The sequence below is a fragment of the Hemicordylus capensis genome, chromosome 4, assembly GCF_027244095.1.
Source record: "Hemicordylus capensis ecotype Gifberg chromosome 4, rHemCap1.1.pri, whole genome shotgun sequence".
NCBI classification, from domain to species: Eukaryota; Metazoa; Chordata; class Lepidosauria; order Squamata; family Cordylidae; genus Hemicordylus; species Hemicordylus capensis.
In genome coordinates, this window is record NC_069660.1 from 189,006,366 (window position 1) to 189,024,655 (window position 18,290).

Consider the following 18,290-nt stretch of genomic DNA (forward strand, 5'->3'; position numbering starts at 1 on the left):
TCAAATGCAACCAGGGCAGAGCCTGCTTAGCTAGGGGGACAAGTCATGCTTGCTACCACAAGACCAGCTTGCCTCTCTTAAAATGGCTGATTGAGCAGATCACCTTTACAACAATTGTCTTCACACGTTCCACATTAACTCATCTGCCCATAAACCCCTGCACATTTTCCATAACACTTCTCTATGTTGCAGAGATTTTGATGGCACATTACAGGGAGTAGAGTCAATACAGGCAGGCCTGTGAGGCCTCAATGTTGTTCTATATGAACTGACAGTGTGAAACATAGAACACTCAAACACTGCAGCTGCACACTAGAAGCAAACATTTTGCGTGGGGGCAAGAATCTTTTAGGAAACCTCATCCACCATTACCAATCTTGTAATGAAGGAATCCGAAATGCCATAGAACTGTTGAAATTTCTTTCTCCCCCTCTCTCTCTTTCATCCTGCTTTCTGTATAATATCCAAGGACAGCACACGAACAAAACAGAAATGCTACAGATCAATCAATGCCTATCCATAATATCTACTGCTAAAATCATCACTGGAGAAAAAGTTCCTAAGGGATATCATTTTGGCAGCTTTGCACACAGACTGCTCCCTCTACGAGTCACTGCCACAGCTTTCTCTCTGAACAATTCAGTCTTTTTGCTTACAGGCCAAACTGTCCATTAAAAATGATAGTCATATTTGCCTGATCTCATATCACAGCAAACAAGCCAGCAAATAGTAAGCCAAGGGTTTGATTTCTTTGCTTCCATGAGTATGGTCTCTCTCATCATAAGGTATCTGTCCATAACAGCCCCCAAAACTGCTGTTGTCACTGTTCGAAAAATGTAATGTCATAAACCATCTTCTCATCTTACAAGAAAATGGATATAACAGATCAGTTTCTAACATTTAAAAAAATCCTGGATATTGTAGTAGAGCCAAGATTTGCATGCTACTGTCATGTCGATCTGCACTGTCACATCACAAATCCTGCTTCTGGGTTGCATTTAGCAGCTAGAAAGTTCAGCTGCATCATCAACACTTCCCCAAAGCCACACTGATTAATACTCTCAGTTATATTCCTATACAAGCAATTCCTGTGCAAATTCCCAGAGTCTTATTTACAAAATAGTATTTAATGCTCAAGTAAGCCTCTTTGCTAAATTAGTATTTATTTATCTAAAATACTTCTATCCTGCACCTTCAAGGAAGTCCCTTTCAGCTTACAAAATTCAAGTTAAGAATAAGCAATGCAACAATTGATCAAAAACCTAAAAATGCTGATAAAAGTACACAACAACAAAACCACCCACAGAGAGAGAGAGATAAAAACCACAACTATCTGAGCCAGTGATTTAAAAAGCTCACCTAAATAAAATATCATTTACCAGACATCTAAAGCATAGGAGGGAGGGTGCCAACCAAACCACCCTTGGAAGAACATAGAGGGAGAGATTCACCACAAAGAAAGCTCTACCCGACATGACTGCCAAAGAAGCCTCAGACGGAGGTGGCATGCATACCAGGATAGGATACCTGAATCTTAATCCTATAGGATTAAACAAAAGGGGCCTTGTGTGCATGCAACCCTGAAGAAGTTGCTGCTAGTCTGTGTAGACAATACTGGGCTCAATTGGCTAATGGTCTGATTTGGTATGTCAGCTTCCTATGTTCCTATGTCCTAAATGTCACAGCGAGTCATGGAAGTAGCCTCTGAAATGCTAGAGGGGCAAAGATATACCAGGACCCACACTGTCCAAAAAAGCTCTGTTGGACTGCTCACCTGTTGCAAACAAAACAGAACTGCTAGCTAGAAAGAACTACTAGCTGGAAAGCTCAATGGAAATGATTCAAACAACAGGTAGAACCCTGGACCACATTTATTCGGCTGTGCAGTATTGGTTTCTTTTCACCTATTTGCCATTTAGTGCACAGTTTAGGATGTGCAAGACCTAGAGTATGATGCTAACCACCCACCAGACTCATTTTGTCCAACACTGAGCCAAGAGAAGTTATTTGTAGACAACCAGACTTGGTGAAAGACTGCAAATGTTATATCTTAAAGTGAGTCGATGTGCTGAAAAAGAGATAAGTTCGTATCAAGCCACTGATATGACACTCTTCTCAGCTAAAAGGAACATCTGTCCCACTCAGTTTCATTGAAGTGTTCAGCAGTTTGCCTTATCCAAGAACAAATGGTTGAAATACATTCAAGCAAAGAAAGAAAGAGTTTGCAGTTGTAGAGAGAGGGCTGCAACTCCAGCACCAAAGATACCAGTAGACTAGTTTTCCCTCCTTTTAGCTGGTCTTTAGTGGTACAGTACCTTCATTCTTCTAATTGACAAGTTTTAAAAGGGGGACAAACCTTTTTCAACAAACACCATTTTTTTTTTAGAAAGAGCACAACTAATTCAGGGAAACATTTTTCCCTATCAAATGCAAACATTGCTACACAAATATCAAATCTTTAAATTATTGGTTTTTGAAACTATGGGATTATGCCTCAATTTCTAAAGTTTCAGCTTATATGAATGAAGTCTCAACTGAATCATTTATGTCAACTTGGGTCCCTTTATAAACTTTAATATTCGACGAGGACATCATTTGTTCCCATTGTCCGGATTTGATCTGTGAAGTTTTATGTACCCAGCTTTATGCAACCAAGTGTTGATCAGATGTAATCAAATGTTGATCACTGCTGCCCAATTTTCTTAGAACTGTTAATATATTCAGAATGTTTTCTTTCTAGTACTTGCTTAAAGAAATATCATGACACTGGGGTTTGTTTGTTTTTTGCTTTATGATTAAATAAAATTGGAAAAAATGTTTTAAAAGGGTTTTACCTGGTGAAGGGTCTTTTTTCCCTGATCTGGAGAGCATCACAATGGGATCAAGTACTGAGCATGATCAAAACAAGACCAGATAAGCCAAAATGTAGATCCTCCTACCGCCTGATGGGGACTGATGCAAAAGGTGATGAGGACCTGTTTTGCTCTGCTAAGAAACAAACTTCAACAAACAGTAAGAGAAACAATGAACATAGGTAAGAACCATGAACACGTATAACCCTTGAGAACTGAACAGAGATAAAGGACAGGAAATGAAGGATGCTGGAACCCTGGATTCCTGCCTCCACCCAAAAACGGACTAACCCATCCACGCTGAAATATCGCACAACATCCGGGTGGGCCTGATGATCTCCAGATCAGGGGAAAAGGACCCTTCACCAGGTAAGACCCAGTGTTCCATTTTTCCCTGTCTGGAGATCATCACAATAGGACATGCCCAAGCTGCAAAACCGGAAACGGTCCCACTGAAGGGAGGGAAGGATGTTCACATCACCTGCTGAAGAACCCTGTGGCCAATGGCAGCTTGGGACTCCAAGAACGATGGAATTTTATGATGACGAATAAATGGGGAAACGGAGCTCCATGTCGCAGCCCTACAAATATCCGCCAGAGGAGCATGTGTAGAGAATGTAGCGGATACTGCTGCGCTGCGGGTAGAATGAGCCATAATACCCTGAGAGGGATTTAGGCTGAGGCTTTCGTAGGCCATCTTGATGCAAGCCCAGATCCACACTGCTAGGGAGGACTTGGAAGCCCGTTGTCCCAAGTTGTGAGGTGAGAAAGACACGAAAAGGGTGTCCTATTTCCTAATATCCCCGGTCCACCGCACTTAGAAACGCAAGGCATGATGAATGTCCAACTTGTGCCAACGTGCCTCCGTCAGGTGAGAAGGATTGGGACAAAACGACCGAAGAACCACCTCTTGAGCCCGATGAAACATGGAGTTGACTTTGGGCAAGAATGTAGGATCCAGAGTTAGCTTAACCTCATCCGCCAGAAAAACGCAAAGCTCCTTGAGAGCAGAGCTCCCAACTTGGAGACCCTGCAGGCAGAGGTTATGACTACCCAAAAAAGAGTCTTGTAGGACAAGAGCTTCAGAGGGATGGAATTCAGAGGTTCAAACGGGTGAGAGGTCAATGCGTTCAGCACCTTATTGAGATTCCAGGAAGGTAAACGGGGGACGGGTGGGGGGGCAGATTAGAGGCTCCCTTGAGAAAACACAAAATATGGGAGTGTAAAGATTGGGTGCCCGGGTCTAAAATCTTTAAAACTGAAGCTAGCGTGGATACCTGTCTCCGCAACATAGAAGGCTTGAGCTGGAGGGCCAAACCAGCTTGCAAGAAGTCCAGCACTTCCGGGACCCCAGCCAAGAGGGGGTTGAGATGTCTATCCCGGGCCCATCCAGAGAAGGCCGCCCATGATGCTTGGTATATGAGCTGTGTAGACGGTCGACGAGAGGCTAGGATGGCATTCAGGACTTGAGAGGAGTAACCCTCAGATTTCAGGTTGCCGCACTCAACCTCCACGTACAGAGTTGCAGCCAGCTGGTGTCTGGATGATGGATGGGACCCTGACACAGAAGGTCTGGACGAAGGGGCAGAAGCCACAGAGTTGCCACAGCTAGGTTGACCAGGTCTGCAAACCACGCTCTCCTGGGCCAGTGGGGAGCGATTATGATGACTTCCGCTTGTTCCACTCGGATTTTCCTGACTACCTGGCCCAGAATTGGAGTAGGAAGGAAGGTGTAAAGAAGAGCCCTTGGCCAAGGAGCCGTGACAGCATCTGTGTCTAGAGCGGACGGCGAGAGAAACCTCGTGAAGAACTTGGGGAGCTGAGCATTGAGAGGGGATGCAAAGAGATCGATCAGAGGAATGCCCAAGTGCTGTGTGATCTGACAGAATACTAAAGGGTGTAGTCTCCATTCGGACGGGTTGACCAATCGACAGCTTAGCCAGTCCGCTTGAGTGTTGTCTACCCCGCTCAGATGCTCCGCCATGATGGGGGGATGTTTTCTTCCGCCCACTCGAAGAGAAGGTCTGCTTCCTTCATCAGCCCTTTGGACCGGGTGCCCTCCTGGCGGTTGATGTGGGCCTTGGTGGTGGTGTTGTCCGTCCTGAGGAGAATGTGCGAACTCTGGATTACGTCTTGGAAGGCCAGCAGGGCTAACCTGGCAGCCCGAAGTTCCAGGCGATTGATGCTCCATGCCTGTTCTTTCGTTGTCCAGAGGCCCTGGGCCAGATGACCTAGACATACTGCCCCCCATCCCAAGCGGCTGGCATCTGTGGTAATTAGTGTTCTGTTCAGTTCTGTGAAGGAAAGACCCTTCTCCAGGGCGGGAGAGAGCCACCAGTGAAATGAGTGACAGACCTTGCTCAACAGTGTCACCGAAACGTGGGAACAAGAGGTGACGTCGTCTTGGTGGGAAAGTAGTAGCCATTTGAGGGGCCTGGAGTGCCATCTGGCCCACGGTACTCAATCCATCACTGCTGTCATCATCCCCAGCAATTGCGCAAGCAGCATCACGTCCGCCGTTTCCGCTTGGAGAAGGGGCAACAAAATGGAGGCGATTTTGGTTCTTCTGTCCTCTGGAAGCGTCAGTAGAGCCGGAATCGTGTGGAATACTACTCCTAGGTGATGGAGTAACTGGGAGGGGTGCAGGTGACTCTTGTCCCGATTCACAACAAAGCCATGATCCTGCAGGCAGTCTAGAGTGATTTGTACATGACATGAGGCAGTCTCGAATGAGGGTGCCCTGATGAGTAAGTCGTCTAGGAAAGGATGGATGCAGACACCCTGGAGGCGCAGGTGAGCCGTCAGGGCCACCATTATCTTTGTGAAGACCCAAGGGGCCGAGGAGAGGCCAAACAGGAGGGCCCAATACGGATAATGGAGGCCATCGTAGAAGAACCAAAGGTACTGTCTGTGCTCCGGGAGGATCGGGACATGCAAGTAAGCCTCAGAAAGGTCGACAGAAGCTAGAAAATCATTGGGAAGAATGGCCTGTTTGATGGATTAAAGGGATTCTATTCAGAACTTCTGCTTTTTTACGATCCTGTTGAGGCGTCTGAGGTTCAACACTGCCCTCCAGGAGCCATCCTTTTTGGGGACCAAGAATAGAAGCGAGTAGACGCTGGAACACGTTTCTGTGCAGGGTACCAGTTCGATTGCCTGCATCCAGTGAAAATGTTGAATCGCTTCGAGCATCAGACAATGTTTCTCGGGCCGCCATGAGCGAGGGGTGGCGAAGAAAGAATCTAGAGGAGAGAGGGAGAGATCTATAGCATAGCCTCTGGTCACAGTGCCCAGAACCCACTGGTCCTGCGTAGTTGATTGCCAAGTGAGGGCAAATTGTTGAAGTCTGCCCCCGATGGCCAGGTAGTCATTGTCTTTTGCCATACTGGGTGGCAGGGGGGTTGAAGGCCTTGCCACCTTGTTGTCTAAAGAAACCCCTGCCCTTGGGCTTCTACTGGGGCCTGTTGTAACCCCTGAAGGTGGGTTGTTGGTGTCTCCCAAGCGAAAGGAGGATTGGTATTGGGCCTGCCTGAAATTACGAAAGGAGGAGCTCTGACCACGTGGGGCCCTACGGAAATCTCGTTTGGTGGAGGACATCACTTTTTTCTTGTCCTTGGAATCCACGAGGACGGAATCTAGGGGAGGACCAAAAAGGTTAGTACCCGAATAGGGGGAGGCCTGGAGAGCCATCTTAGACTTGCTACCCTTTGAGCCAAAGTGACCTACACAAGGCTACCCCCGACGCCAGGGTCCGAGAGGTGTGTTGCACACAGTCAAGGCTAGAATCAGCCATAAAGGCAGCCACATTCACTAACTTGTAGAGACCCAGATGCAACTGGGAATTGCCCGGTGGGACCAGAGCTGACGGCTGTTTTGTCCAGAGGATTGAGGCCCAGACGAAAATAGAATTAGCCGTAGCCACTTTGATTACCGTGGCTGCTGCCTCATGTGCTTTTTTCAAAAGGGAGTCATTCTTTTTGTCCTCTGTGGACTTGAGTTATTCCTGGCCTTCCATGTTCAGAAGGGAGCCTGAAACCATTGAACAACGGGGGGTGGGGGTTCTACTCTAGGAGTGGCCAGGAGAGCCGAGACCTCTGAAGCCAGATTACAGTGTTTCTTAGGCAGGGACCCAATGGGTCTGCAGGAAGCAGGGTTTTGCCATTCTGCCAGCATAACCTGCTAGAAGAGGGTAGGAAAGGGAACTGAAACAGATGCACCCGAGGAAGAGGGAAATACCTCCTGGTCAAACTCAGAAGGAGGGACAACATCTGCAGAAGAAACATCTTTAATGGCTCGTTTAGCCTTAGACAAAATCACTTCAAACTCCTGTGAAGAAAAAAGGCGAGCAGAAACCGAAGGAGCAGGGGTAGATTCCTCCTCAGACAACTCACCCTCTTTCTTATCTGGCCCTCCACCTGGATTATCAGGAAGCTCATGATCAGAAGCTGGATCCAGGGGAAGAAGGGGTACTGGGTGGGAGGGGAGGACTGGGTTATGGGCCAGAGGGTGGGAAGGGACACCACTGGAACCTGGTATAGGCCCGGGGGCTACTGGGGAGGGCTTTCCCCATTCTTCTTTGAGGAGGGGCCTCAGAAGAGAGGAGGGGCCTAGGAAGAGAGGGGCCCAGATCAGAAACAGGAGGAGGAGGGCCTGCGTCTCTTGCACCTGTGGGTATGAGGTTTAGGCGCGAAGTGGCCGCACTCCCACAGGGGGATGGCGTTCCTGCGAGGGCTGCGAGGAAGAGAGCCGCCCACGGAGCCTGAAAACAGGGCCCATCGGGGCTGAGGGCAGCTGAGCATGAATGGGGGTGCTAGTACTATCCCACCCTGGGGTTGAAGAATCAAGGGAAGGCACTCCAAAAGGAAGAAAGCCTTCAACCATCCAGTCACCTCCGAAGGGAGTGGGGCGGGGGGCGGGAGTCCCTAATCCTGTACCTGAAGGTCCTGTAGCTGCTGGTGTCGGAACGTTGTGGGTCGGCGCGGGCTCTCCCTGTTCCTCCTCAGTCGGGCGGGCTATACTGCTCCTGGTAACGGAGCCAAGTGAAGGGAGGGCAGACCGGACAAACCACCACCCACCACATGCACAGGTGAGGTGCTGGGAGAAATCGATTCAACCGAGTGAAGGGTGTCGCCTTTGCCCCGTTTCGCCTTTTGTTTTTTGGCACAGCACGAGTGCTTACAAACTGACTGGATGAGCAGCCACTTGCTCAGCCGCATGGACTGTGAAAGCTTCTTGGCTTTTTTTGGCTTGAGGCTGTTTTCCTTGCTTGCCTTCTTCTTTGCGAGCTTCCGCGGGGAAAGCAACTGGGGCAGGGGAGGGGCCGCCACCGAAGCAGTGTAGGTCGTCCCCGAGGTAGAGGAAGTGCCCGGGGTGGGCAGCGGGAGCTCAGCTGGCAGCTCCGATGTCATAGCACACTCAGACAAGGAGCCCTGGAGGAGCTCCTCTGCATGCTCCACCTCCATAGTGCCTAACAAACTGACTGTCAAAGAACAAAGGAAGAAAACTCCAAAAACAAAAGTAAAGCCAATCGATGCCAAATCAGAAATAAAAAAGAATTTGGTAGTTTAGTAGGAAAAACCAAGGAAAAAACAAGGAAAAAACTAACAGCAGGCTCCTTCCCACCCTTGCACACTGAAAAAATGTAGAAAGGGAGAAGGAGAGAGGAAATTTTTGCAGAGCAAGTTCCAATGCAACCAAGCCTTGAGCAGACAAGACCAGAACTGGGGACAGCATCAGGCAGTAGGAGGATCTACATTTTGGCTTATCCAGTCTTGTCTTGAGCATGCTCAGTACTTGATCCTATTGTGATGATCTCCAGACCAGGCGGGGGGAGACAAATGCAAACATTGCTACACAAATAATCTAATTTGTGTTGCATTTGAATGAAAGTAGAAAAACAAACTATTTGAATGTTAGCTTTTATGATCTGTAATTGTCTAGCCTATATTATTTCTCTTTACAGAAAGTCCACTCTTCTGTGATCACTGAAGGCTCCTGTGAGCCCCCCAATATTAACATAGTTTCTTGTGACACACTAGTGATTCTCTTGCGTTGCACAAATAGGGGAATTCTTGACCTAGTCCAGTTTTCTCTTGTGTGAGAACCTATGAAAGTTTGCAGCATGCACATTTGTCATTCCGAGGAGCCATGACAAAGTATTTAGCAGCTACATAACATACTTACTTGACCATAATCTGTCCTGAATACAACCACTCCCTCGGCACAGGAAAGTACAGTACTTGGATAATGCTGGCCATTTTCTCGCAACCAAACCCGTGCTCCCTAGAACAAAACACACAAAGAAATTGACAATTAGGACACCCAATATTCACAAAAAGCCATCATGTACAGGTGAAACTCGGAAAATTAGAATATCGTGCAAAAGTCCATTAATTTCAGTAATCCAAATTAAAAGGTGAAACTGATATATGAGACAGACGCATTACATGCAAAGTGAGATAAGTCAAGCCTTAATTTGTTATAATTGTGATGATCATGGCGTACAGCTCATGAAAATTCCAAATCCACAATCCCAGAAAATTAGAATATTACATGGAACCAAGAAGACAAGGATTGTAGAATAGAACAATATCGGACCTCTGAAAAGTATAAGCATGCATATGTATTCAGTACTTGGTTTGGGCCCCTTTTGCAGCAATTACTGCCTCAATGCGGTGTGGCATGGATGCTATCAGCCTGTGGCACTGATGAGGTATTATGGAAGACCAGGATGCTTCATTAGCGGCCTTTAGCTCTTCTGCATTGTTTGGTCTCATATCTCTCATCCTTCTCTTGGCAATGCCCCATAGATTCTCTATGGGGTCAGGTCAGGCGAGTTTGTGGGCCAATCAAGCACAGTACACTGTATACTTTTCAGAGGTCCGATACTGTTCTATTCTACAATCCTTGTCTTCTTGGTTCCATGTAATATTCTAATTTTCTGGGATTGTGGATTTGGGGTTTTCATGAGCTGTACGCCATGATCATCACAATTATAACAAATTAAGGCTTGACTTATCTCGCTTTGCATGTAATGCGTCTGTCTCATATATCAGTTTCACCTTTTAATTTGCATTACTGAAATTAATTGACTTTTGCACGATATTCTAATTTTCCGAGTTTCACCTGTATACAATGATCTCAATTCACTTTCTTTTCACATTGCCCTTCACACACATCCAAAGTCAGATCCCATCAAGCACTAAGGAAGTCGACAGAGGTCACCTCCCAGTGAACATGGCTGTTTCTACTCAAGTTATGATCCTGGAATGATCTGGAGTAGAGTTTGTTCTTCTGAATAAGTGTCTGAATGACTACAAGCACAGCTGAATCCAGTTCACTCATTCATACAGCTGATGAATTAAATTATGCAAAATTACATTCAAATGTATGGCACAGAGCATAGCCTCTCTCCAAAATTATTTTTTAAATGGCAGGTTTTCACCAAAACTGTCTCTCCCTTCATTACAGTGCATTAACAAAAGTTTAATGTATGGGGACAAACACTGAAACTTCTTGCTCACCTTTTCTGCCCCAAGAAAATGTAAAGGAAAAACCTAGGTTGAGTGGAGACCAATTAGAGTAAGAGAAGTTTCACTTGTATGCTAAGGGAAATCACTTTGGAGCATCTCTATTTCCTCAGAGAACTTGGCTTAAAATGAAAAAGATATATATATAAGAGTTTAAAATTAGCCACAGGCAGGGCTGTTTGTATGTTGCATGTCAGTGCATGTTCTGCACAGTATAGGATCTGGACTTTGATATACAATAATTTACATTTGTGGGAGAAAACAGCTTTCATTTTTTAAGAATGAAAGCTAAGTTTCCGGTTCTTGCGGCTACAGCAGAATTTTTGAAAATTTATAGAGGCTGTGCTGAAGGCTAGAAAGCCAATCAAATCCTGTTCAGGTTTTCTAGTTATCAGATTATGTTCTTTGTGCTTCAAGGTATCTTCCTTTTCATGTCTCGTTTCCCTCACCACCTCAACACATACATTGCCCCTTACATATTTTCCATTCAGATTCTTTTCACAACATTTCAAACCATACAAACTCCTAAAATATTCCTGAGACTTTCTTGGCACAGAATCCCACCTTCTTTCAGAAAACATTCTACAAGCCTCAGGGCTACACTCAGCAATGCTCTAATTTAATATTGAACAAACTGATTTGACACGTTGGCTGTGTTCAGAGTCTATCAGTTAAGCCAGGTGTTCACAACTTGTGACACACCAAGCCAAACACAGTGAGGCTGTTCTCACAAGCAGCCAAGACTGCTTGAGGACAGCTAAGCCCGGGCTTGCTTGCCCGTGGAAACCGCCGGAAGCCATTAAGCTCCCAGCAGCAAATCCAGCTAAGAAGGCGAGCTCTTAAATGAGGTTAAGGGAGCGAGTGCTCCCTTAACCCTCTTCAATTGATGGTGTGTCAGTGCCGGCTGCTTTTAGTTGGTGCTGAAACACTGACACGGGGTCCCACAATGCACGGTGCACTCACCAGGGATTGGTTCAAGGCCAGGGATTGAACCTTGGACCTTTGCATGCAAAGCCCACCCACCCCGAATGGGGTACTCAGCCTCCTGAGAACAACATTTATAGCCTAGATTGTGCCAAATATACATATACTAGTGGCCCCAGTGCAGAACATCTGTGCCTCTAGTTGGGCCCAGCCGTTCCCCCCCCCACACACACACACACATGCCACCACCATCTCACCCCGGGGGGGGGGCCGGGGCCAGGCCATCCCGCAGCCTCCCTCCACCTCGCCCTCCTCCTCAGGGCAGCGGGGCTTTGCCTGCTGCCCGTCTTCCAACCGCCTCCTGGCATGCGTTCCTCCCTCCCACATTTATTTATTTATTTATTTGATTGATTGATTGATTGATTGATTGATTGATTGATTGATTGATTGATTGATTTCTATACTGCCCTTCCAAAAATGGCTCAGGGCGTTTTATTCAGAGAAATAACAAATAAATAAAATGGCTCCTTGTCCCCAAAGGGCTCACAATCTAAAAAGAAACATAAGACAGACACCAGCAACAGTCACTGGAAGTACTGTGCTGGGGGTGGATAGGGCCAGTTACTCTCCCCCTGCTAAATAAAGAGAATCACCACATTAAAAGGTGCCTCTTTGCCAAGTTAGCACGTGTCGCCCCCTCTGGGCCCGCCATTGGTCGCGGCTGCAGTGGGGGCAGAGCTCGCTACATCCCCACGCATCCCCTCTACAGGAATTAATTATATAGATAACACGCTGGCAAAAGCCAGAAAGGTGGCTGAAGATTTTCAGAGTGTGAGGGTGGGGCTTCAGTGCCCTGCATACCTCTTTGCTCCTCTCCATATCTAGCAAAGCCAGAACAATGCAATATAAGGATGAGGAGCTGCCTGACTTGCATCAGTGCTGACTTGCCTGACTGTATCTCTTGCCTGACTTGCATCATTGCTGCCACCAATACTGGGAGGTTCAGGGGCTGGCCTGCCCAGGTCTTTAACAGCCTTCAACAGCTGTGGACCTTCAGCCAGTGCTCAACCTGGCAGCCACCTAATGCCACTATTGCATGCATTGGCAAGATGCATTGATTACAAAAAGTAGAATGAAAGAGTTCCTAGGGTACCCCTTTAACACAGTGCTTTCCAGACTTTCTACCTTCAAGCAATTCTCCCTACATTGACGTCTGCTGAAGAACCACTGCACAATACCCTGTAGCAGCGATTCACAGATGATGTTGATCATACCTCTCCCATCATCCCCTGCTGCAATGGTCTTTGGCTGGATATTATGGGACTGCAGACTGCACAATGCAGAGGATGCTAGAGAATGTTCCAGCACCCAGTTCACAAGGGACGTGGGTTGGGCCAGCTGGCTGCCATTACTATCCCATGTGAACCAAGAGTATCCAAAAAGTAATCCAACTTTTTTCTGCTTCTACATCATAGCAGAAGTTCAGTAGTGACGGGGAAACTCTCTCGCAGGGAACCGACCTCCTCACTGTAGGACCCCAAAGAACTTCCAAGGAACTCAGAGTTTCCCAATGGTTTTGAGAATCTCTAATTCAGCATGAAATGGAGAGATACAAACATGAGTACTCAGTATCTATCTATCTATCTATCTATCTGTCTGTCTGTCTGTCTGTCTGTCTGTCTGTCTATCTATCTATCTAATTCTCCAAAACGTACCTGTTGCTAATCCCATGTGTGGCAGCTCACACGAGAGCTCGCAAGCGAGCTGCCGATCAGCAACAGGGACAGAACAGCGAAGCAGCTGGGGGATGAGAAGCGGCAGCTTGGCAGGCCAGCTACCGGGGGAAGGAGAAGCGGCCGCCCAGCCACCAAGGGAGAACGAAATGGGGCTGAAGGGCGGGGGAGCACAAACTGGGGCTGAATGGGGAGAACACAAAAATGATGGGGGGGGGAGATACAGGGAGAACAAGGGGTGCAGATGCTCTGCACCAGGTCAGCTAGTTCAGAGTAATGAAATATGAGACATTAAAAAAATTCAAATTGCTTTTCCTTTCCCCTATACCATAGATAAAATTCTCCCAGTACAACATTCTAGAAACTCAAGTATTCGATTTATTCCAGTTCTCAAAAGTTTGTTTTGTTAAAAGAGTAATGGCAAGGTGGCCCTTGTTATTCTTTCATATATATTTATTATATGAACACCCTATGAACCCCATTAAACATTAGTTGCCAATGAGTGATCTACTTTAAAAGAGCCTGGCTTTTTGCTTTCAGGACATCTCTTCCCACTGACCCCCAAAACCTGTTTTTATTAAATTATAATTTTAACTTCTTTAAATTTTATTGATAGAACAACCATTTTTATTAGATATAACTGAGCTGAATAAAAAGAATTTGCATGAGCTCAGTTCCCAGACCTGCTAAAAACACTGTTCTCCATTAGTGCTCTCAGTATCGGGGATTCCCAATCAATAGGCATCATTTTCTTTAAAAACAAAATTTCAAGTGTGTCAGCACTAGCCTATTTCCCCCTCACTGACATGGCAGCAAACAGTAAAAACAAATTGAAGGTAAAGCTGTGGAAGGAGGAAGATTTCAGTGGTATAGGCAAAGCTTCAGCAAGATCCAAAAACCCTCTAAAAGCACTCAGAAACCACCCCACCCTCCCTAAATGGAGATTGTAAGCATTACTTAGTTTTTTTTTTTTAAAAACCTGATGGTATCATTTAGTGGTGATGATAACAAGAAATCTTGGGTTGGTTTCCTTCTGCAACAGTGATAATTAAGCTTCAAGAAACTTGTAACTCAGAAATTAGATTTTAGATCTAAACCGTGCAAGTATTGAAGCATCAAGAATTAGGACCTGAAGATTTGTTTCCACATCTGAAAGAACTGATTATATAGACAGCCACAAGCTGCAGGGCCAGTTCAGCCTATATCTCTGATCAGAGCCCCTGGTGGCGCAGTGGTAAAACTGCCGCCCTGTAACCAGAAGGTTGCAAGTTCGATCCTGACCAGGGGGCTCAAGGTTGACTCAGCCTTCCATCCTTCCGAGGTCGGTAAAATGAGTACCCAGAATGTTGGGGGCAATATGCTAAATCATTGTAAAACCGCTTAGAGAGCTTCCAGCTATAGAGTGGTATATAAATGTAAGTGCTATTGCTATTGCTATCAGTCATACTCTAATCAATAATGTGATGAGGGCCCGGAACATGCATATCCTGTCCCCCACTCCTGATGTGCAGTTGCATAATCATGTGGGGAGGGGGCAGTTTGTCCAGTAAAAAGGCAGTAGAGAGAAAAATCTCCTTTCTCTCTGTCTCCCCACTGTAGTTCTTCTCACTGGTCCCCATATATATTGATCAAAACTATTACAAATGGAAGGCCTCTGCTGCTATCGATACCATGTTGATATATATGAGCTTATTTTATCACCAAGTAAGCATCCATAGCGCCCCCCCCTTGCCTCATCAGGCCAGGCTCATGCGCACGTGCGCGCACACACACACACACAGATTCTGTTTGCTCATAGACTGGCTTATTGTTTCCGAACACTCAGTGCTCTCCCTTTGAGTTCAAACAGCCTCAACTGCTGACAGAGTGATATGAAGACAGCAATAGCGCAAGAGATAAAGCTGACTGACACTTGCAGCTGCCTGTCAAAGCCCAGCCGATTCAGTTATCAGAAGACAGCTGCTGCCTGGGAGACACAGACGCTTCCCTTCTCTTTGCCAACTGGCTTAAAAAAACCAACCCAAAAAAACCCTCCGCTTGTTGCCTGGAGTTGAGCTGCAACACAGCTCAAGCAAGGCATAAATACGTGCACCTGGACTGCAGCTGGCCCTTGTGCCGAGGTGTGCAAGGGAAAACACACAAAGAGTCTTTCCCACCCTTTTATAATCACTGGACACATTCTGAACTGCTGGCCTTTCATTCACCATCCAAAATGCCTATCTCCATTTAAAGACTCCCCTGGGGCAAAGAGACCACAAAAGAAGAGTTCTAGGAGAGGCAAGGCCCATGACAGAACCTATTTTTATACACTTCCCCCCCCCCCAACCCAGTGTTATTGTTATTTGTCTGTTAGCTGTTCTATGAGTAGCAACACTGAAGGGTACAATATAACCTTAGAAACAAGCAAACATCTAGCTTTTTTGAAAGCTGGCCAGGAAACTAGTCAGGAATAGAGAGAGGGACCATTCCTTAAAAAGTGTGCAACTACTAACTACCTGTTCTCCCTCCCTAGTCTTGTGAGAGGGGGTGGTGGGTTTTGTTTTGTTTTTTGGACTGAAGTCATTGTATTATATACACACCATGCAGGCTTAACCCAGGCTTGGAATCAGCCTTATGCATGTGTGGACAGCAAAGCTATTAGAATGCTGAGCATTTATATTGCACTTTTCTTTGAGTGTTCAAAGCACTTCACATACAGTACTTGAGTTACCTTTACGACAACCCGGCAAGACAGACCAATTTTATTTCTATATTGCAGACAGGGTGGCCAAGACATAGTGACCAGGAAATGTCAAGTTCACAACCCATGCTCTTAGCCACCACACTACACCAAACCAGCTATATAGTGAGTAAAAATTAATGTGGATTAGAACTACAGCAGATCTTCAAGACTGGCTTCGTCTCTGCTTAACCTTTAAGATCTTAAGAACATAAGAAAAGCCTTGCTGGATCAGGCCCAAGGCCTTTCTAGTCCAGCATCCTGTTTGACACAGTGGCCCACAAGATACCTCTGAGAAGCCCACACAAGAGGTGAGGGCATCCCATCTCTCCTGCTGTTGCTCCCCTGCAACTGGTATTTAGAGAAATCTTGCGTCTGTGGTTGGAGGTGGCCTATAGCCACCAGACTAGTAGCCACTGATAGACCTGTCCTCCATGAATTTCTCTAAGCCCCTTTTAAAGCCATCCAAGCTAGTGGCCATCACCACATCCCATGGCAGAGAATTCCATAGATTGATTATGCGCTTGTGAAAAAGTACTTCCTTTTGTTGGTCCTCAATTTCCTGGCCTTCAGTTTCATGGAATGACCCCTGGCTCTAGTGTTCTGAGAGGAGAAAAATTTATCGCTGTCCATTCTCTCTAAAGTAAAGTGTGCTGTCAAGTCGATTTCGATTCCTGGCACCCACAGAGCCCTGTGGTTTTCTTTTGGTATAATACAGGAGGGGTGTACCATTGCCTCCTCCCGTGCAGTGTGAGATGATGCCTTTCAGCATCTTCCTATATCGCCGCTGCCCGATATAGTACCAGCGGAGATTCAAACCGGCAACCTTCTGCTTATTAGTCAAGCATTTCCCCTCAGTACCACTTAAGTTGGCTATCCGTTCTCTCTACTCCATGCATAATTGTATAGACCTCTATCATGTCTTCCCGTATTTGCCTCTTTTTCAAACCAAAAAAAGCCCCAGACACTGTAGCCTTGCCTCATAAGGAGGGTGCTCCAGGACCCTGATCATCTTAACTGCCCTCTTCTGTGCCTTTTCAAGTTCTACAATGTCCTTCTTAAGATACAGTGACTAGAACTGTACATAGTACTCCAAATGTGGATGCTCCATATGTTTGTATAAGCACATTATAATATTAGCATTTTTATTTTCAATCCCCTTCCTAATGATACCTAACATAGAATTTGCCTTTTTCACAGATGCCATGCACTGAGTCAACATTTTCAACGAACTGTCCACCATAACTCCAAGATCTCTCTCCTGGTCAGTCACTGACAGCTCAGATACTATCAATGTATATGTGAAGTTGTGGTTTTTGCCCCAATATGCATCACTTTTCACTTGGTTACATTGAACTACATTTGCCATTTTGTCACCCATTCAGCCAGTTTGGAGAGATCTTTTTGGAGCTCCTCAGTTTTGGATTTCACTACTTTTCAGCACTTTCATTACATAGTAAATCCATTCATTTAGTTAACAGATTATATCCCCTCATTCGAAATGGAGGTAGGGAAGAAAACAGGAACCAGCCAAGCAGGCTGTGCCCTACCCCATGCTAATAGGCTCTCTGGCCATGCTCCCCTGAACATGCTCATATTCCGTGGCTGCCTCTGTAGATGACCGCTGACTCCCTGAACATCCCGCCAGAGGAAGAGGACTCCTCATCTGATGAGGATCTGTTCCCCAGCAGTGCCATTGAGGACTATCCCACTTCTACATGGCCAGGCAGCCCCGATGAGTCTCAGGGAACTGCTGTTGACTCCAGGAAGTTCATAGAATCAGAACCAGGTCTAGAGTCACAGATACTTATGGATACACTCCATTCCTTCCAGAACCCTTGAGGACCCTGGCTCTGCTCAGAGAAAGACACAGACTCAAATCCCCCCTGCCCTGATGCTGGAGGTCCCCAATCTCCACCAACTGCCCCACACTCCTCAAGCGAGGCCTTGCCCAGTCCTCCAACCCATAGGTGCCAGCGCAATTGGGAAGCCCTGAAGGTGAGCTGGGGGAATGCATGTTTGGCAGCCTGGCATTTGGCTCAAGATGGGTCTCCTCTGGAGGAGAAGTAAGAGCCAGAACAGTCTACTCATGAGGAGGATTTCCAGCAACATATTCAGGCAGGAAAGGGTGGAGACCTTTCCTGGCCAACTTAAGCCTTCTCACCTAGAGTGAGTAGGAGGAGAGGAGAGCTAGTCTTGTGGTAGCAAGAAGGGCTTGTCCCCTTAGCTAAGCAGGATCTGCCCCGGTCAAGCCAGCTGTTTTCAACTAATTAGTTCAATGATTCTGCAATTTGATTCAAGCGCGAATCAAACTGCAGAATCTGATCCATGCACACCCCTATTATGCATACTTTGGTATCCTTGAAGGTTCACAAGCAGAAGTGCATTAAGAAAACAGCCCCCTTCTGAACACAGTCACTCCTCCGTCCATCCATCCCCTGTGAGCTCCAGACAACTCTGGCTTTCTGTCATGGGCCACCATCCCATCAGATTATTGCTGTATTCCCCCTCTCCACCTCTCCATCACAAGTCC

General features: G+C 46.3%; 1 protein-coding gene across 1 annotated transcript in view; it reads right to left on the reverse strand.

Annotated features, from left to right (window-relative positions):
• MYO10 (myosin X) overlaps positions 1-18,290 on the reverse strand; it is a 262,859-nt gene that overhangs the window by 188,661 nt on the left and 55,908 nt on the right. Inside the window, exon 2 of the mRNA XM_053246980.1 lies at positions 9,036-9,134. Coding sequence (XP_053102955.1) covers positions 9,036-9,134 — 99 coding nt within the window. The remainder of the gene's footprint in view (positions 1-9,035; positions 9,135-18,290) is intronic.